General features: G+C 38.4%; 1 protein-coding gene across 3 annotated transcripts in view; it reads left to right on the top strand.

The window, feature by feature from the left end:
- The window catches only part of TMEM182 (transmembrane protein 182), an 85,658-nt gene that overhangs the window by 48,856 nt on the left and 15,360 nt on the right, over positions 1 to 21,442 (top strand). For 2 of the 3 annotated variants that reach the window (XM_059134390.1, XM_059134388.1), the window contains exon 4: positions 18,436 to 18,573. In XM_059134390.1, the coding sequence (XP_058990373.1) occupies positions 18,436 to 18,573 (138 nt within the window). Of the gene's footprint in view, positions 1 to 18,183; positions 18,324 to 18,435; positions 18,574 to 21,442 lie in introns of those variants that run through there. The other variant, XM_059134391.1, reaches the window with a different exon arrangement.

Raw genomic sequence — 21,442 nt, 5'->3', positions numbered from 1 at the left:
CTTCATAGTAAATCTTGAAGTCAAATAGTGTCAGTTCTCCAGACTTGTTCCTCTGCTTCAATATTGTTCTGGCTATTCTGGGTCTTTTACCTCTGTATATAAACTTTAGAGTCAGTTTGTTGGTATCTACTGAATAATCTAGGATTTTTATTGGGATTACATAGAATCTATAATCAAATTTAGGATGTACTGAGTCTTCTTACCAATGAACATGGAGCATCTCTCCATTTGTTTAGAACTTTGATTTTGTTCATCAGGATTTTTTGGTTTTCCTCATATAGATCTTGTACATATTTTGTTCAATTTATACCTAACTAATTTTAGGGGTGTTAACATAAATGGTATTTTGGTTTTAATTTCAAATTTTATCTGTTAATTGCTGGTATATAAGAAATCAATTGATTTTGTGTACCAGTGTTACTACAGCCTTGCTATTATTAGTACTACAGGTATTTTTTAAGATTATTTTAGATTTTCTATATAGATGATCATGTCATCAATTAACAAAGACAGTTTTCTTTCTTCCTTCCCAATCTATATACCTTTTATTTTATTTTCTCATCTCATTACATTAGCAAGGACTTCCAGTGTGATGTTGGAAAGGAGTGGTGAGAGGGGACATCCTTGAGAATTAGTGGAATAGTTTCAAGTTTCTCACTACTATGCATAATATTAGCTGTAGGATTTTTGTACATATGCATTATCAATTTGAGGAATTTTCCCTCTATTCTTGTTTTTTTTTTTTTAAGATGTTATTTATTTTTGAGAGAGAAAAAGAGAGAGAGCACAAGCAGGGGGAGGGTCAGAGAGAGAAGCAGAATCCTTGCTGAGCAGGGAGCCAGATGTGGGACTCAATCCCAGGACACAGGGATCATGACTTGAGCCGAAGGCAGATCTTTAACTGATTGAGCCACCCAGGTGCCCTATTCCTAGTTGCTTGAGAGTGTCTTTTTTTTTTTTTTTTTTTTTTTAATCATGAATTGGTATTGGATTTTGTCAGATGCTTTTTCTACATCTGTTGATATGATCATGTGATTTTTTTCCTTTATTAGTTTGCTAATATGATAGATTTTATTAATTGATTTTTGAAATGTTGAATCAGGCTTACATATCTAGGATAAATCCTGCTGGATCATGGTGCATAATTCTTTATACACATTTTTGTATTCAATTAGCTAAGATTTAGTTGATGATTTTTACATCTGTGTTCATGAGAACTGTTGGTCTCTAGTTTGCTTATAATGTCTGATTTTGGTGTTAGAATAATGTTGGCCTCCTAGAATGATTTTGGAGGTATTATCTCTGTTCTATCATCTGAGATATTGTAGAGAACTGATAGAATTTTTCTTTAAATATTTGGTAGAATTCACCAATTAATCCATCTGGGCCTGGTGTTTTCTGCTTAAGAAGATTATTAATTGTTAATTCTTTAATAGATATTGGGATTTATTACTTGAGTTTTGGCTGATTGCATCTTTAAAGTAATTGGTCCATTTCATCAACATTATCAAATTCGTAGGCATAGAATATTTCATAGTATTTCTTTATTATCCCATTTATTGTCTGCTTATTAATTTTTTATTGCAATATACTTGACATACAGTATTATATTAATTTCAGGTGTACAACTTAGTGATTCAACATTATGAAGTGTTCACCATGATAAATATAGCTCTTTTATTGCCCTTTAAAAATCCATGCAAAAGGAGCACTTGGGTGGCTCAGTCGATTAAGTAGCTGCCTTTGGTTTAAGTCATGACCCCAGTGTCCTGGGATCGAGCCCCACAATCGGGCTCTCTGCTCAGCAGAGAGCCTGCTTCTCTCTCTCCCTCTGCCTGACACTCTGCCTATGTGTGCTCTCTCTCTCTCCCCACCGTCAAATAAATAAATAAATAAATCTTTAAAATCCATGCAAAAAATGCAGTGATGTTCCTTCTTTCATTTCTGACATTAGTAATTTGTGTCCTCCTTTCCTCCACCCTCCCCATTAAGTAGCTTGGCTAGAGGCTCATCAATTCTGTTGATCATTGCAAAGACAATCTTTTGGTTTTGTTGATTTTCTCTTTTCAAATTCACTGATATTTTTCTAATTCATATTATTTCTTTGCTTCTGCTTACTTTGGATTTAATTCACTCAACTTTTTTTTTAGTTTCTTAAGGTTTAAACTCAGGTAATTGATAGTAGATATTTCTTCTTTTCTAATATATGCATTTAGTACTGTAAATTTCCCAGTAGGCACTGCTTTTCCTGAATTCCACATATTTTGATAAGTTGTGTTTTCATTTCATTTAGTTGAAAATATTTTAAATTTCTGAAATTTCTTCTTTGACCTCTGTGTTATTTGGAAGTGTGTTTTTAAATCTCCACATATTTTGGGATTTTTCCAGTTATCTTTTTGTTATTAATTTCTAATTTAACTCTGCTGTGGTCTGAAAGCAGACATTGTTTGAGCTCTACTTTAAATTTATAAAGTTATGCTTTATGGTCCTGAATGTGGTCTTAGTGAGTGTTCCATATGAGTTGGAAAACCATGTTATTCTGCCATTGTTTGTTGAAGTGGTCTGTAGATAGATGTCAATTATATCCAGTTAATTGATGGTGTTGCTGAGCCCAGATAGGACCTTACTGATTTTCTCCCTGCTGGATCTGTCCATTTCTTACAGGGAGGAGTTGAAGTCTTCAACTATAATAGTGGATTCTTTTCTTTTTTTGGTTCTATCAGTTTCTGCCTCAAGTAGTTTGACACTCTCTTGTTAGGTACATATACACTAAGGCAAAGCTGTCCTTTAGTTAGTGTATTTATATTATTTATATTTAATGCCACTTTTGATATGCTAGGGTTTAACCCTGCCATTTAAATGTTTATTTTCTCTTTGTTCTGTTTTTTATTTCTGTTTTCTTTTTCTTGCCTTAATATGGACCACTTGAGTTTTCTTAGAATTCCATGCATTTTGATCTGTCTTTAGTGTTTTTTACTATATCTTATTTTTCTACTTCATTCCACTTTCCAGACCATCCATTGAGTTTTTATTTTTGGCTATTATATGTTATTCATTCTTAAAATTTTCTTTTAGCTCTTTATACCTTCTATTTCTTTGCCAAGATTTTTTTTTTCTCTTCAATTTAATTCAAGCACATCCATATTTCTTTTTGGGACATTTTATCATGGCTCATTCAAAAGCTTTATTAGCTAATACTAACTCTGTCTGTTAGTATCTACTGAGTGATCTATTTAAAAATTTTTATTTTATATAAAATCAATTAATTAACATATAGTGTATTGTTAGTTTCAGAGGTAGAGTTTGATTCATCAGTTGCATATATCACCAGAGCTCATTACATCAAATGCCTTCCTTAATGCCTGTCACCCAGTTATTCCATCCCCCTACCCACCACCCCTCCAGCAATCCTCAGTTTGTTCCCTATAGGTAAGAGTCTCTTATGGTTTGTCTCGCTCTCTGATTTCATCTTATACTTTTTTCCTCCCTTTCCCTATGTTCATCTGTTCTGTTTCTTTAATTCCATATGTAAGTGAAATCATATGATAATTGTCTTTTTCTCATTGACTTATTTCACTTACCATAATACCCTCTAGCTCCATCCACATCAGTGCAAATGGTAAGATTTCTTTTTTTTTGATGGCTGAGTAATATTTCATTGTATATATATACCACATCTTCTCTATTCATCTGTCAGTGGAACTCTGGGCTCTTTCCATATTTTGGCTGTTGTGGACATTGCTGCTATAAACACTGGGGTACCGGTGCCCTTTCAAATCACTGTTTTAACCTTTGGATAAATATCTAATGGTGCCATTGCTGGGTCTACTGAGTGATCTTTACCGAAGTTGAGATATTCCTGGTTAATCATTTTTTTTTCTAATTAAAACCTGGAATTTGGGGTATTGTATTATGAAACTTTGGATCTTCTGTTTTGGCTGGCTTTTTGATACTGCTTCCGTTGGAGAAGAGGTGGGTACTGCCTCAATAAAAATCAAGTTGGTGTGGAATTCCATGTTCCCCACTTAGTATGTGTTAACGTGAGGAGAGGCTATGGTCTTTCTGGGCAGCAGTGAGAGTTATGACTTTCCACTATGCTTCCATTGATATCATCCTGGCCAGAATGGTAGGATTGAATAATTATAGCTTCTTTCATTGCTTCCATTGACCTGGGGAGTATACAAGGTGTGTTCTCTTTACTACTGGGTGTTCGTTTAGGTCTTGCTCTCTGCGAGGCCTCCTCTGATAGCACCCTAGCTGGAAGGAATGTCTAATTTTCACCTAATAGGGGTAGAAGTCCAGGCTCCACACATGATCTCTCCTGTCACTGTGATTGGTCACCTCATTATCCTTGCAAAGATGAAGTTTCTGATTGCTTATTTAGCCTTTTCCAACACATCCTTTATCCTTGTATGTGTGTGTGTTTAAGGGGGAGTGTTTGGGGCACCTTGTTATAGCCTGTCAAGGGTCAAAGTCTAGGCTCCATTCTTCGTCCTTGCTGATGAGAGTTGAGTTGGGAGCCAAAGTCTTACTCTGTGGTGTTTTATTAGCATAGTAGTGCATATCTCCTAAAAGTCCCTTGCCTTACTAGACAGCCCCTCACCTTGTCCTTTAGATAAACTGTCGTTGTTGGGGGCTCTTCTTTCTGTGATTGTTGTCATTTCCAGGTTACTGGCTTTTCCCTCTCCATGGACACCACAGGATAGGGGTTAAATGGTACCACCTGGTGGTGATGAAAGTCTCATCTCCCTTTCTTCCCTGACACCACCCAGCATGGGTGTTGGAGTGGTCCATGGAGTCTAGTGAAGGGGAATCTAGGCTCCTCACTCAGACTTTGTTGAAATCTTCTGTGGTGTTTGTCTGAATATTTTCTGTCATGATGGATTGTCCCTTTTCTGGCACTTTGTCTAGTTTGTTACCATTTTCTGGTTATTAATCTGTAGTGCTAAGTATAAGAAGAATGAAGCAAAAAGAAAACTCAGGGAACTCACCTCTGTGCCATTGCTTGGGCTCCAAGCTCCCTAGCTGGTCTGCCTCTTCTATTTATCTTTCAGAAGCTTCCTCTGTTTGTTTCATGGATAATCTCCAGGGATTTCAGTTGTGATTGAAGAAAGCAGAAGTTCACTGTATCTGACTATATATGGAAGGAACAGCTGACCAGATTTGCTAATGGATTTGGTGTGGGGTATGAGGGAAATAGCAGAGTCAGTGGTGACCTTTTTTTGTCTTTACAAACTGGAGGGATGCTGCTGCTATTATTAGAGAAGCAGAAAGCTGAGGTAGGGCTAGCTGGTTGTTAAGTGGAAGCTTTGGTGGGTTTTAGAAGAGTCAAGTTGAGGCTGCACAGTGGAGATGTTTTGTAGGCTCCTGGATCACAGAATCTAGTGTTAAATGTGGCACAGAATCTAGTGTTAAATGTGGAGGTCTGGGCAGGCATTACATCTTTGAGAGTCATCGTGTGGAGATATACTTAAAGCCAAGGGACAAGATGGGACCATTTGGGGAGTGAGGAGGTCAGCCCAAGGACTGAGGCCAAGGATGCTTCATGGTTAAATTCTTCTCAGAGGAGAGTGATAAATTTGGTCAAGTGATACCAAGAGGTATGGTAAGGTATGGCACATTGTCTGACCCTTGGGCTGAACATTCTGCCGGCAGCAACTTTATTTCCCATTTCCCAAGCTGGGCTTTCTTTTTCGAAGACTCACGACTCTTATTTCCCTTTTAACATTTTTTGCACTCTTCCTTTTTTTTCTTCTTCTTCTTCTTCTTTCTGTAAATAATAATAAATAAATGATAAACACAAATATAGTTTGATAAATTTCACTCCTGGCATAAGGAATAAGAACGAGTGAGTTTTTTAGTAGCTGGAGCCATAAATTTCTCAGGGATACCCTAACAATTTCTTCAGCGTTACTTGTTTCTATCCTTATTTCTTTTTTTCTCCTTATTTAGACCTACTAATCTATTAACAGATGTCTAAAAAATAAATATTTTATTTTATTTACTTTGGAGAGGGAGAGAAAGGTGGGAGGAGCACAGGGAGAGGGAGAGAGAGATTCTTAAGCTGGAACCATGCTGGGTAGATCCCAGTGCCGGGCTGGATCTCAGAATCCTGAGATCATGACCTGAGCAGAAATCAAGAGTCAGATTCTTAACCGACTGAGCCAAACAGGTGCCCCATTTTATTTATCTTATTAGAAATCACTGATATCACAACAGAATGGCTTTCTTCATTTCTTATTACAAGTTAAATAGATTGAGGGGAGCATATGTGGAACCCCTACTATGTGCCATCTTTGTGCCCACGTACTTGACATTACATATGTCATACATATCTACTCCCTTAGATCTGGTGACAGCATTAGGAGATAGGTTTTATTGCTGTCATTTCAAAGCCAAGGAAATGGAGAGATCATGCTCTGCAGTGAGCTGCCTTTATTTGCGTAATCACCTTCTTGATAACATTGTAGGGAAAATTATGTTTCAATATACACTTTAAAGCAAAATCCATTGGTTAATTATAGAAGAATTGGTAAGTCCTATCATTTCCCTTTATAGTTTTGGTATGGTCAATGTCAGGTATTCTTTTACTATTTATTACTCTTTACAAACAAGTTTAGGAGTATGGAAGTAAAATTAAAGTGACTTTTAAATGTGATTATTTAAAAATAGATTGATCTTTGGAGTGCCTCCCCTAGTACACAAATTGATTATGTCAGGTCTGTGAGTGGCCAAGGCTATTCTTCACATCCAGAGAGCATTGGCTTAGTTAGTATCCTTAAGGGAAGTGATACATTTTATGGAAAGCAAAGTGTTAACTTGTTTCCAGAGCAACAGCTGTTGTTATGCAATATGGAGGGTGTTTGCTGTAACAGTTTGCTATGTTGAGTAGCTAGAGAGGGAAGTTTTCCAAAGATGGATCCTGTCACTGCAAATAAATAAATAAAACCAAATCCCCCACTATATCATGTATAGAGTAGCTATGGGGATGCTATATTTCATCTTTTCAATGATTTTCTGCTTAAAATGGGCAGTTTTGGGAAACTGGTCCTTTCAAGCAGAGATTTGGAAGTTCAGTCTGTGCAGTTCATTATCAAAGGGAAATATTGACCATCGACTTGCTGGGACTCTAACCAGAAGAGCTGGAAGTGACTTCTGAGACTGCTGTCTTTTTTTATCAAGAATCAAACAGAAAATTAAGGAGGCTTGTTAAGTGACTCTCATCTAAGGAACACACAGCAAATAGTTGGTAGGTCAGTGAGAACCCAAAGCTGCCAGTAGGCATTTCTGCCACATTCCTTCAGACTGGCTGCTCAAAGAGGCCATGTCAGTGAAAGATGCCCAAGAAAGGTTTATGTACGGTAGTTGGTGAATGGTGACTTTGAACACCAAAGGTCACGTTTCCTGCTAAGTGGACAAAACACGATGGTCAGTCTGTTCATGAACAAGCTAAATGTGAACGTTTGTTCTGGAGTAAAATGAGGCATTGCCCTGCTGGAGATGCCAGCTGTGTGCCAGCTATCTCGTCTGTCCCCACGCGACTCCCATCTTCACTGGCTGTACTAGCACTCCCTGCATGCGTGGTTCCCAGCCTGGACTACGCAGGTCCTTCTCTTCAGCTGGCTATGTATTTTTCCAAGGCATTTGCTGGCAGGGACAGGCCACTACTTGCCAGCAAATCCCTTTCATCCCAGCAGCTTGTGACTACCCTCATCTCAATACCTTTATTTTCTTCCTAGAAACTTTGTTGCTTCATTTCTTTTTTATTCTATTTCTTCCATGAGGTTTCCTTATCCATTTCATTTTCTCCACGGGGCAGGGTGGTTTCCATGAAGTATTATGAGATTTTTTTGGTGCCTTTATCATAGTATTTTATTCCTTCAGGGAAAACAAAACAGAACGAAACAAAACAGGAAAATACAAATTTCTATAAGAAAGAAAAGAGAGTGTTTTTCTCTTTTTATCTTTGTCTGTCTTTCTCACCGAAAACACTTCCCCCCACAAACCAGACTGCAAATCTCCTGCCAGTGGTTGGCTTATTGATAGAAGCTTCATGTGGGCAAACAGCCTATTTTGATTTAATTGGTGATTTTTCTTATCATTTGTAGGGAAAGTTTCATATAACATGGGCCAAAAATCTTCCACTGGAAAATGATTCTATCTTACATGGACCATTGTGATCTGCCTCTTACTTTCTTCCTCTAACATTTCGCCTGCCACCAAAGCTTCCCTCTGTGCCTTGGCATTAAGTTCCTTGCACCCTGCTTTCTTCCTTGGTATCCTTTGTGCTTTCTGCTCTCTGCCTCCATTTCCTGCACTCCTACTCTCTCTTCTAAGAGTCACCTCCTCCAGGAAGCCTTTTGTCATATGCCAAGATCGGGTTAAGTACCCTTACTTGAATACCTTGGTATATTCTTATGTAATATGCCGTTGAGTTTTCTCTTTACTTGACATAGCCAATAGCCATCTGATTGTGTAACTCTCTTATTAGACTGCTAGATAACATATATTTTACTTTTATTCATGTCATATCACCAGTAAGTGCTTACCTAGCACAGTGCCTGATCCAAGGGAGATTTTTCCAATCAGTATCTAAGTGTAGGTAGATGAAAGAGTGGAATTAATTTAGTTGTTAATCACTTCTTTTGTTGGGTATTTTATGATAAAAATAGAGGGAACATATCAAATAATTTCATTTCTATGAAATTCCTAAAGTAACTTTTTGATGCAGAAATAGTAGAAACTTCTCTTGAGTTACATCTCTTAGGAAAGATTTTGGACATATAATTGCAGTATGATAAAAGGTCATACAATCCCCTGGAGAAATGTGTTTTCTAGGATGTTAGCAATTCATAGATGCAAATCATCTGACTTGGGAATTCTAGAACACTTGCAACTAAGTAAGCAAGTTTTGGCGATAATTATTTTCTATTGTCTATACAAAAGCTTTGGGCAAGCAGTTTCAAATTTAATGTTACAAACATTATATGAATAAAGTAGCCTTAAAGTGTTCTTTTTATGCCTTAATATAAAGTATAATAAAGCTTCTCAGGTAAAGATCAGATTTTTTTTTTTAAGGGACTTAGTCAAGGAGGAAATGCATCTCTTTTCTGGCAATTTTAGAGTTGGGTGGGAAGACTGGCATAACTCCATGATATTCTTGATTCCTTTCTGTGTACTGGGTATTCAGGAGCATGAAAAGGGCACCACCCCTTCTGCTTCTAGTACTGCAAAGTCCAGCAGACCCCCACCTAGCCCCAGAGATCGTTAAGAGGAGAAACAAGATAGTGACCATGGATGCACTCTCAAGCCTGGAAAGCTCTGAAGAAACCCAAGTTTCTCCTGCTGTCTGGACGTTGCCAAGGTCACAGCCAGCACAGGAGGTGAGGCCTCTCTGCCCCACCTACCTAAGACACTCCTTCTTCCCCTTCGCTGCCTCTGTTTGCAGTAAGGAGGTAAATAAATTCCATTAGGCCTTTCAATGTTCTTTTTGTTCTGGAAAAAAAAAGTCAATGGACCATGGAGAGCACGTGACTTGGCTTGGCACGTCCACAGTTGCGGAGCTCAGACGCGGACACGCTGTACAGCCTGTCCTTCTGCTTTGGTGAAGGCATGACTGTATTTTTAGACCTGCCCAACGCTGCCAAGACAAGTAGTGTATGGAGATGCAGGACAGGCTTGCTGGCCTGTGTAACAGAAGCGTCTTGCCTAAAGCTACGGCAACATATGCTGGAGGTTCTCATTTGCTGCTGAGGATGGTGGAGGGGGGTGGCGTGTTTTGTTTTGGCTTCTCATAAAACATTTTATAGCACTTCACACTGTGTGCTCGAGGATGTGTCGAAACATAGGATTAGCTTTATGAACTAGCTTTGTGAGGTGTCTGAGGCAAGATAGCAAGTTTTGAAAAATGAATAACACTTAAGTTTATCTTTAAACTGCAAATACAATATTTACATTTTTATATACACAATAAAATAATTTATCAAAACACTACGAATTTGGAATTGTGATCATTTGGGTTGACTTTTTCCCTCTATACTCCATACGGAAGGTTGGTTGTATACATTATAATATTACAAAATCAAGAGGAGATTTGTTAATATCTTAAGAGAACAAACTGTTCTGGCATACACATGAAAACAGGCTTTATTTCTTGCTGGTTTCTCACCTCCTGTAACAACAGCTTATCACTAAAGTTGATTTCATTTCTATCTTGACTTCCCAGCTTTGGGCCCCAGTTGGAATAACCACCTCACCAGTTTCCCATGTTCTGTTCTTTTTCTTACCAGTTTATTCTCTGGACAGCGACAGGAGTGGTATTCGGATACAAATGTGGCTATAATTGCTGATAACTGACCTTCGGGGGCTCCCTCGGACCAGTATGATAAGGACCAACACTTTCTGAGTGGCATATGAGGCTGTGACTACCTTCCTGTCCCTCGTGTCTTGGCGCCTTTGTCCACAGGGGAGGCAGCTGTAGAGAGCTGGTTTTATTTCCCAATGCATGGGAAACTCCAATTAGAATGACCTTCCTCCTGCCTTCTGCCATTTCAACTATAATCAGAACTGCAGGGCGTTACTCATGACCCTCCAACCCTGAAATAGTGGCTTCTCAGGGCAGTTGTCCATCCAGCTCCGGGCTATGCTGTGCATACCTTTGCTGGGGCGCCTATCACCCAGTCTTAAACTGACTGATCAAAATTTATGAGTTTTAGGGCACGTTTATTACATTCTTTGTGGAAAAAGATACTGTAGGGTTTTACTCTTCTAACCTTGGAGATGGAATTCAAAGCAGATGCCAGTTCTGCCATTAGTTTCCCATCTGAGATCTGCGGTAATCTGCATACATGCAAACATGTGCGTGCGTGCACACACACACACACACACTCATACCTATGCACAATATTGATGTACACAATTAATAGTCTGCTTTATTCATGACCTTCATTGTCCTGTGTTTGGGGTGATTTTTATGTTTCTTCCCTGAAGGATGCTTAATACATATCTCCCTACACTTCCTAATTATGTCACTTTGGAATTTGATCCTTTAGGTATATCCAAGGTATGAACTCTTTTTGGTGTATGTTTCAGTCTGAAATTTGAATTTGCAGTGCAGTTAATATTCTATATGTTAGGTACTTTTTATGAGTAAAACACATTGGGAACAGAGTTTTGCATTCCATATATGCTCTTATTTAACAAACTAGACAATCCGTAATGACTTGATGTGTCTTTTCTTCATGAAAAAGCAAAAGGATAGTCCTCAAATGAAAATCAGAAAAATACTGTATGTTCGTGAAAGTATGAAAATATGAAGGGACGTACACAGGATATACTGAGAGGACATTTCAGGATACTCAGGACTGATGATTTTTTTTTTTTTTAAAGATTTTATTTATTTATTTGACAGACAGAGATCACAAGTAGGCAGAGAGGCAGAGGAGGAAGCAGGCTCCCTGCTGAGCAGAGATTCCGATGTGCGGCTCTATCCGAGGACCCTGGGATCATGACCTGAGCTAAAGGCAGAGGCTTTAACCCACTGAGCCACCCAGGTGCCCCAGGGCTGATGATTTTTAATCTAGATCTACAAGGATGAAGTTACTAAGTAAATTGGTAGTGAAAGTTAATACTGTAAGGGTAAAAGCTTAATCTATTTAGGAATATAAACTGGATACTCTAAAAGAAGCATTTCTACAACATCTGTTCTTAGAGTAATTACTACTCATCCTCATTACAACACCCGAGCAACGAGCCCTTTGTTAGGTCAATTCACCAATTTATTTAGAATCAACAGAACTTCATTGCTTTGAAAGGAGTCGTTAATTCTGGCCTTCTGCAGATTCACATGATGCTTTCTTTTAATTAATCCGAATTGTGATTATATAGATTACATGTAAATCTATTTACATTATAAATCTTGCTTCATGTTCTGGTAGGAATTAATAGAAATCCAATATTGTTTAAGTTAATTGAATTGTACTTAGTGGTACAAATGGATTTTTAGAGTTGTTTTTACTTGGCACAGTCCAAAGGTTGCAAAGACAAAACTTCAGTTTTTATAGCTCCTATAAGGAGTAAGAAAATGAATGAAGTATTCTCTGAGATACAGTCATGATCTAGGGGTCCTAAATAATACAAACCACTAAGCAAATACAAGCATCCTCCCTGCCAAAGTTCCGAAGGTATGGATATATTAGAACTGAAAGCTTGTCCCCATCCTAGATCCATGAAGTTAGTAGATATCTTTTATGTGTCAATTACATCGTTGACAAGGACATTTTATTACAAAGTGGGTAAAAATTAATAACAGTAATAGCAAATGTATGTGAATACTCACTGCATGTAGCTCCTTTCCTCGTATTTTCTCAGTTCTTTCTGTAAGCTTATGTGAAGGATATTGTTTTCTTAGAAAACTATGGTCTGTGAGAGTCACACAATTAGTGGAAAGACCCCAGGGTCATGTTTGACTCCGAAAACACATAGACTTTCTTCATTTTATGTTAAAGATTCTCTGATTGCCTCAGTTTTACTTCAGACAGTGAAAAAGCTCTAACTATTCCACAAGACAATTCTGAGTTACGAGTGAACATTTTAGATCTGGAATCAACGTGTGCCACATATGCAAACTAGGTAATATAATTAGCTAGGGAACAGGAAGTTCCAAAAAATTCTGAAATAAGCTTGAAGTTACGCACTTTTGAATGCTGAAGTACAAGGAGAAAAATAAAGCCCACTGTGACTGCAGTAAGGAGTCTCTCTTGGAAGCCATTTCTGTGTGGTCGCGACTCTCAGGCACGAGGTTCCCCCTTGCCTTAAATGCAGACCTGTTGCTCCGCCTTCTCTAAGGACTCAGAATCAAAATCAAATCAGGCTATTTTGTTAGAGCAAAGGACAGGACGGGAACTGGCCCCTGTCAAGAAGAGCATCCATCCACACCCCTGGTTTGCTCTCTTTCCCTCTCTCCCTCCACAGGTGCTTCTCTCCTTTAGTCCCGCTGCTTTTCTCCTGGAGAGGTATGTCCTGCTACTTCTGTCCTCTCTGTGGTCTGCTTCATAATGCCTGCCCTCTTGCTTGCAGCGATCAGTGCTTCCTTTTAACATCAGCCTTGATTAGTAGATCACCTCATGTTTCCAGTTTTCCCATTCTCCAGGGATCACAAGGATTAGCCCAATTCATCTTTACAAAACATAGGTCATAAGACACGGGTCAGAGGTCACCGTGTTTGAGCTGTCTTTGTGTTAGGTGTCTGACCTCATTTGTTTGTATTTTGGGTATTTAGGAGTAGAGTCCCATGTTCTATAGAAGGACTGGGCCTTCTTAGAGGTTAGTGGACACGGAAACATCCCATGGAAGACAGTATGTCAAACACAGCTTCTCTTCTACACAGTGGGCTGGAATCTAAAGGGATTTCCAAACGTCGATGGTACATAAAAGCAGCACACAAGCTCTCTGAGGAAAGTAATTCACTTTCCTATTACGGAACACAGTACCACCTGCTGTGTAGTGTTCATGCAATTTAAATAATAGTGTAAATAAAAGCAACCACAAAATAAATGCTCTTCATTGATTTCTTATTTTATGTCACACATTTCACATACATTATTAATAATTCTTCCAAAACTCTAAAGGATGGATGGAAACATCTGCATTTTACAGAAGAGATAGATGTTTGGGAAGCTTAAGTGACTAGTCCAAGGTAACATCACATGTTAAGTGGTAAATACTGAGGTCACCCTGATTGTAAAACCTTCATGTCTTTACTGTATTGTCCTGACAATATATATATATATATATATATATATATATATATTTTAAAGATTTTATTTATTTATTTGTCAGAGAGAGAGCGAGCGAGAGCGAGCACAGGCAGACAGAGTGGCAGGCAGAGTCAGAGGGAGAAGCAGGCTCCCTGCGGAGCAAGAAGCCCGATGTGGGACTCAATCCCAGGACGCTGGGATCATGACCTGAGCTGAAGGCAGCTGCTTAACCAACTGAGCCACCCAGGTGTCCCAGACAATATATTTTTGTATTTCAACAGTCGAAAATAAAGAAATGAAGATGAGAAAAATACTAGGTCACATTTATGCAGATACTTACCTTTGCTGTTTTTTTTCCTTTATTCCTCAAGTTTCAAGTGAACCCTGGTGTCCTTTCTTTCAACCTAAAGAAATTCCTTCTCCTATGTCCTTAGAGGACAGGTCTGCTTAGATAAATTCTGTCTTCTTCCTTGAGAAATGACTTTTTTTCATCTTCATCCCTGGAAGATATTTTCATTAGAAGGAGAATTTGAGGTTGATAATTCTTTTCTTTTTTTTGCCTTAAAGATGTTCTACTCTCTCCTGGCCTCCAACATATCTGATCAGAAAATGTGGTCCTTGGATTGTTGTCCCCTGTATTCAATCTGTCTTCCCCCCTACCTACCTGTGATGACTTTTAAAAATTTTTCTTTATCTATGGTTTTCAGTAATTTTATTGTTATGTGTCTGGGTTTATTTTTTTTTTTTCTTCAGTGTTTGTTCTTTGGAGTTTGTTGAGTTTCTTGTATCTATAAATTTATCTTTCACCAAATCTGGGAATTTTTCAGGCATTATTTCTATGAATGTTCGTTCTACACCAATATGGTCTGCCTCTGCCTTAGGGACTCCAGTGGCACAAATGTGACATCTTTTGATTTTCTCTCTCAAGTCACTGAGACTCTCTAACCATTTTTAAAAAGTTTTTTTTTGTTTGTTTGTTTTAATTTATTTGGGAGATAGAGAATGAAAGAGTGCATGAGCAAGGGGAGAGGCAGAGGGAGAAACAGACTCCCCCTGAGCAGAGAGCCCAATGTGGGACTTGATCCCAGGACCCTGAGATCATGACCTGAGCCAAAGGTAGATGCTTAACTGACTGAGCCACCCACACACCCCTGACTCTAGTGATTTTTTATTTCAATTTCTTTTCTTTCTGTTCAGACTAGATAATTTCTTTTTTAAAAATTTTTTAATATATTTATTTTAATTATTAATTTGACAGAGAGAGATCACAAGTAGGCAGAGTGGCAGGCAGAGAGAGAGAGAGGAGGAAGCAGGATCCCTGCTGAGCAGAGAACCCGATGTGGGGCTTGATCCCAGGACCCTGGGATCATTACCTGAGCCGAAGGCAGAGGCTTTAACCCACTGAGCCACCCAGGCGCCCCTAAACTACGTAATTTCTACTGCTCACTCAAGTTCACTTGCTCTTTCTTATCTCCATTCTTCTATTGAGCTCATTTCATGGATTCTAAGCTTCAGATATTATAGTTTTCACTTTGATTTAGTTCTTTTTTTATAGACTCTATTTCTTTTAAGAATTCCTCTCTCTCATTTCAAGAGTGTCACCTTAGTTCATAGAAAATTGTTCTAGCAGCTGCTTTAAAGTCTGTGTGATAATTAACACATTTGAACCGTCTTTGGGTTGGCATCTGCTGATCGCTCACTCCTTTGAGAATTGGTCGGATTTGGTTGTTAGTATTTGGATTATAGCCTGGACATTTTGAATATTATATCGTTAGACCTTGTACACTGTGAAACTTCTCTGGAGAATATTTGTTTGTTGTTTGAACAAGTAATCTACTTGCATGATATGTTCTTTGCTTTTGTGGTGGTCATGTCAAGGTCAGTTAAGTTTTCAAAACCTTTGAGATGCTGTTTGGGTCTGCTGGGGCATAAATATCCCTCAGGGCTTGCTCTGGTTCTTGGGTGATGTTGTGCTGTAATTCACTTCTCAAAGTCTTCCTTGTACTTCTTTGGACATTTTTGGTACATGTACAACTTGAAGGTGAGCTCAGCACTTGTGTGGGTTCAAACACAGGATTAGAGATTCTCTTCTCTGGTTCTCTCTCACCTGTGGGGTTTCTTCCATATTCTCAGGCTCCCAGGATCCACTTTTCCAGTTTTTCTTGCTGGAAAGATGTTTCTCAGAGTTGGCCTCCTGGGCCATGGCCTACTTTCATGCAGTTGTACCATAATGCAAAGCAGTGAAAGAAGAGGAAAACCCATAGCAGTGGTTCCTTCGCTCTTTGCAAACTGGGTGTCCTTTTTTCTGCTTCTTCTTCTTCTTTTTTTTTTTTTTTTTTAATTTGAAAAATATAGAGAATGTGATTGGGTGGGAGAGGTAGAGGAAGAGAATCTTCAAGCAGATTCCCTGCTAAGCACAGAGCCTAATGCAGGGGGCAGCTGGATATGGGGCTTCATCCCAGGACCAATGAGATATGACCTGAGCCAAAACCAGGAGTTGGTCACTCAATCCAGTAAACCTCCCAGGTACACCATTTTTCTGCTTCTTGTAGCCAAAAGGTTGAATCATCATTTGGGATCTTAGGTGTCCATGTCTCCCCTGGGGGTAGCAGTACAGATTTACTTTTGAGGTCTCGAGGCAGGACTGGTTGAATAAAAAGAGAAAATTCAACATGGAGACTTTCCCCGTACTCTGGCTTACAGGAAGCTTTTCCTGCTGTTGTAGCCAGAATGATCTTAACTCTGTATTGTTTTTGTTTTTGTTTTTTTGTTTTGCTGTTTGCATCTTTTTTTTTTTTTAAGATTTTATTTATTTATTTGACAGACAGAGATCACAAGTTGGCAGAGAGGAAGGCAGAGAGAGAGGAGGAAGCAGGCTCCCAGCTGAACAGGGAGCCCCGTGCAAGGCTGGATCCCGGGACCCTGAGACCATGACCCAAGCCGAAGTCAAAGGCTTAACCCACTCAGCCACCTAGGCGCCTTTGATGTTTGCACCTTTTATCAAGTTCCCAATTTGGCTTGCTTTCAGGACAAATCCAGAAGGAGAAAAAAAAGGATAAACTCAGAAAACTCTTTGTAGCCAATTTTATCTTTTCTTAAGTTTTGACTTCTCTCCTTAAGCCACTTGCTGTTTACTTTCCTGACTCCTCAGATAGCTGTTTGCCAAATGTGTCCACATTTAAGTTGTGGCCAGGGGAGCCACAGAATAGGCTCCTTATTCTGTGGACTGCCTCTTAATCATGTTTTCACCCCTAATACTTGCCACAGAACCTACCACATGATAGACAATTAAGTAATTGAAGGTAATACAAGCATAAAACGTGAGGCTCACCAATGTGAAGGAAATCTTTGTGTGTGTATGTGAATGAAAATATAAAAAGTGAAGCTTGCCAATTCTCCAGTAAATTCTGGTATGACCCGGACAGAACGTGTTTGGCTCACTGTCTACCACTCTTCCCACGCTCAAAGATGTTCAGTACTTCTCCTTTGCTTGGCACCCTGCAGAGCCTGAATGCAGCCAAAGAATATTCCTAGCACCCCAAACCCGGAAACCACTGGCAAGTGAAAAGCATGGGATGTGGGGTACAAGCCGGTCTTTCACTCCTGTTTTTCACACGTGTCCGCACACAATTTTCAGCTTTTGTTTCCAATTTAAATGCAGGGACTTCTCCCCAAAATTTCCATCTTCCTATACTCTTTACTCTAAGATTCTAGCTGATGGGCACAGATTTCCCTTTACCAGGTGGGCTTGTGGAAGAAAATCATTTATTTCGCTTTCTTATACAAAGTTTTATGTTTTCATTAAAAAATGTAATTTGACTAATGTGTTTTATGGAGCTTTCCCTCATTTGTACCAAAAAGAACTTATGTTAGTGTTTTAGGCCTTGGGAAATGATGAATTTGTTTAATAGATCAGTAATTATCCCACTCAAAAATGATCATTAGAATTCCTTTTTATTTGATTACTATGTATCACCAAACCCACAATCCATTTATCACCAGCTGCATCCATTAATCCAGCTTTGCTGGTCCATGTATAAGAGACTACTCTAACTTCTCATTTTGAGCCTTTCTAAGAAAAATATTGCTAGAAAGTAGTATGCCTTAAATATATTTGATTTAAAATCTCAGTCTGTACAAACTTTTAATTTTGGTTTTGTTTGCCATTTTTCTTACTGAAGACTATTTTCCAGTTGAGTCACAGTCTAAATAGAAGTATACTTTTTTGTTAGGGGATTGGGGGTGATTATTAGCTTCTAGGGGGTGACAGTGGTAGTAAGAAATGAGGTCTGTAAATGTGAATGACTTTTCATGTCTTTGTACGTTTGGTATGAAACACCCTAACACTAGGTATTTACTTAAGGGAGCTTGTTCCAGAACTTTAGGACATTCCCACTTCTAAAGTGGAAAGCAAGGTCAGGAAATTGAGCTCTGAGTGTGTACTGAGCATGGTGTGGTGCAAATACCAAACACGAGTTAGTTAAAGGTTGACTTCACTGAGTACAAAGTTCTCTAGTAAGATTTCCTTTGGATCGTCATGGCTTGGGATTCCGCCTCACTCTGCTGGTACCGAAATCACAACAATAAAGAGGAAAGAAACTGACTGCGTGGTACAATCCAAGTGGGGTTCACAATCTAAATGCGTTTTCTTTTCTCCTTTCCCCTGTGGGGTCTCCAGTTTACCGTGGTTTCTGGGCAGTCCTGATGCTTCTGGGAGTCGTCACCGTGGTGACCGCAAGCTTTCTGATCATCTGTGCAGCTCCCTTTGCAAGCCACGTTCTCTATAAAGCCGGTGGAGGTGGTTACCTTGCTGCAGGTATGTGCGAGGCAAAGGGTGTGGTTTCCAGCCATGGCTTTTCTGGATATCCTCATATTTTTCTTTTCTAGTTTCAGGTTTCAGACCTCTGTAGTAATAATACAATGAATTCGTACACAGTTTTGCTTGAGTGCCCACAACTTGCAGTCCCTTCTCTAGAGACTTGTGTTTTCCATGTTCTTCACAGCATTTGCTTACTGTATCCACATGGTATAAAGAAGCCACTAGAAGGAAATGCTCTGTTCTTTAGCCTCACTTAACCTGTTTATTTTCTATCTGTAAAATGGGTCCAGAGCATGTCTCTCTGTAACATCAGGATATGGGTGAAGTTTTCCAGGTACTCTTAAAGAGATAGCTGCATGATGATATTACAAACTGGCATGATTTACTTATCACAGGCAAAAAACATCTCTTTCTACGGTGTCACCACTCACTTTTCTTAATTGTGGTTCATGTGTGTTATAGAAATACATTCTTTCCTTGGAAAAACCTGCATTTTTTTTAGTCAGCTTTCCAACGAGTCTTTTTAATGCCCGTTACAGAGATCTTAGTAAGATAGGAAAATAATTGACTAGATGTGTCTTGCAAATATCAAGTGTTTTTCATTTAACTGGGAAATAAAAACAAGAACGTTAATCTGAAAACGTATAAGCATAGATGATTTGTAAAGATAAGAGTTCTAGAAAATGAGACAAACATCACTATGGCCAAAACCAAATCATACATGGCTATGCTATATTGTAACACCAAATCGGGACACAGAGTTTCTGTATGAAATGGTAGTGATAGTAAAGAAACAGAATGGATAACATTGTCATCTCTAAATCATTGCAGAGACAGCTCCTGATGTCCATCACCATGTAATTGATGACCAGTCAACAGTTCAAGCACTCTTATTACGTAACATTGTGCTTAATTCTGTGGAGGGACTAGAAAGAATAATCTCAATTTATAATCTCTCTTCTTTAATTCATAATTCCCTAAAACCAAATCCCTCATAAGCCATAAAGCTGAGCATTTTCTGAGCCAAATACTTTTTCCTTCTCCAAACCACTTTCTAACTTTGGTTCGTTCCAAGGTCTTGTGAAGATGCATATTTTTCCATGATCTTCCCAGAAATAACAGCTGTCTGCTAGAATGTGTAAATATTTGTTTCTTCTCACTCCTTACACTTCTTTTTAAATCTTTTCCAATAAAGGAAGTATGTATAGTTGACCCTTGAACAGTTTGGGTTTGAAACTGTGGGTCCACTTATACATGGATTTTATGTGTGTGTGTGTGTGTGTGTGTGTGTATACATATACAAAAACAGATTTACAGGACTGTACTATATATATATATATATATAAGTACATATATATATGTATATATATATGTATATGTATATAAGTACATATATATATATATAGTACAGTCCTGTAAATCTGTTTTTTCTTTCTTATGTTTTTACAGTCCAGTCCAGTAAATTTATAGTACAGTCCTGTACATCTTTTTTCTTTATATTTTTCTTATGTTTCTTTTCTTAGCTTAATTTATTATAAGAATACAGTATATAATACGTACACAAAGTATGTGTTAGTTGATTATGTTATCAGTAAGACTTCTCTGGTCAACAGTAGGTTATTAGTCATGAAATCTTAGGGAAGTCAAAAGTTACAGGAAGATTTTTAACTACAGTTAAGTTTTCGTGGTGCCAAAAGTTATAGGCAAAAAAAAAAAAAAAAAGAAGAAGAAGAAATTATAGGCAAATTTTAAACTGCGGTTAAGATTTGAGGAAGTTGAAATTTTCTTTTCTTTTTTTAATTATGTTATGTTAATCACTGTACAGTATATCATGAGTTTTTGATGTAGTGTTCCATGATTCATTGTTTGCATGGAACACCCAGTGCTCTATGCAATACATGCCCTCCTTAGTACCCATCACCAGGCTCACCCTTTCCCCTACCCCTTTCCCCTCTAAAACCCTCAGTTTGTTTCCTGGAGTCCATAGTATCCCCTGCTGATTCCCCCCTTCATTTTTCTCTTCTTTCTCCTAATGTCCTCCATGCTATTCCTTATGTTCCACAAATGAGTGAAACTATATGATAATTGACTTTCTCTGCTTGACTTATTTCACTTAGCATATTCTCCTCCAGTTCTGTCCATGCTGATACAAAAGTTGGGTATTCATCCTTTCTAATGGCTGAGTAATAGTCCATTGTGTATATGGACCATATCTTCTTTATCCATTCATCGGTTGAAGGGCATCTTGACTTTCTGTGGTTTGACTATTATGGACATTGCTGTATGGGCAGTTTTTCAACTGCACAAGGGTTGGTGCTCCTAACCCCAACATATTCAAGGATCAAGTGTAAAAGCATGAGTTTAGTACACATTATGGATGCATGTTGTTTTAAACTCAGGAATGCTCTGATCCTTGGTTTAGTCTGATCAAAGAATTGTATGTCTGTGTGTGTGTTTAGTGCTTTTGGAAAAAAAAAAAGTGTTGGTCATTTTTAAATTGTGCAAGAAGGTAGTATATCCAAAGAATTTCGTTTGGCTGAAAACTCTGTAGGAAGGAAAAACATTTGGTATGTATTCATATGCCATTGACCAGTATGTTTTCTTTTTGTGAGGAATCTTTGCTGTGTGTGGGAATGGGTCTGCGGTTCCCCTTCCTCAGATCTTCTTATGGAGTACCCTGGGAACTGAGAGGTGCCCATGGTATTCTGGGACCCATTCTGCAAACAACCAAAATGAATAATTCCTTTCAAACTTGACTTTTAACTTCCTTCATGGCGGAATTCTTTATTGTTTGTGTAGGACCATTTGTTTCCACAGAACACAGAGACAGATTCTGTTGGATGAGACAAAATTATCTTGGGCAGAA

Source organism: Mustela lutreola, chromosome 9, assembly GCF_030435805.1.
Source record: "Mustela lutreola isolate mMusLut2 chromosome 9, mMusLut2.pri, whole genome shotgun sequence".
NCBI lineage: Eukaryota > Metazoa > Chordata > Mammalia > Carnivora > Mustelidae > Mustela > Mustela lutreola.
The sequence above is the reverse complement of the archived record's forward strand: the minus strand, read 5'-3'. Positions and strand labels throughout refer to the sequence as shown.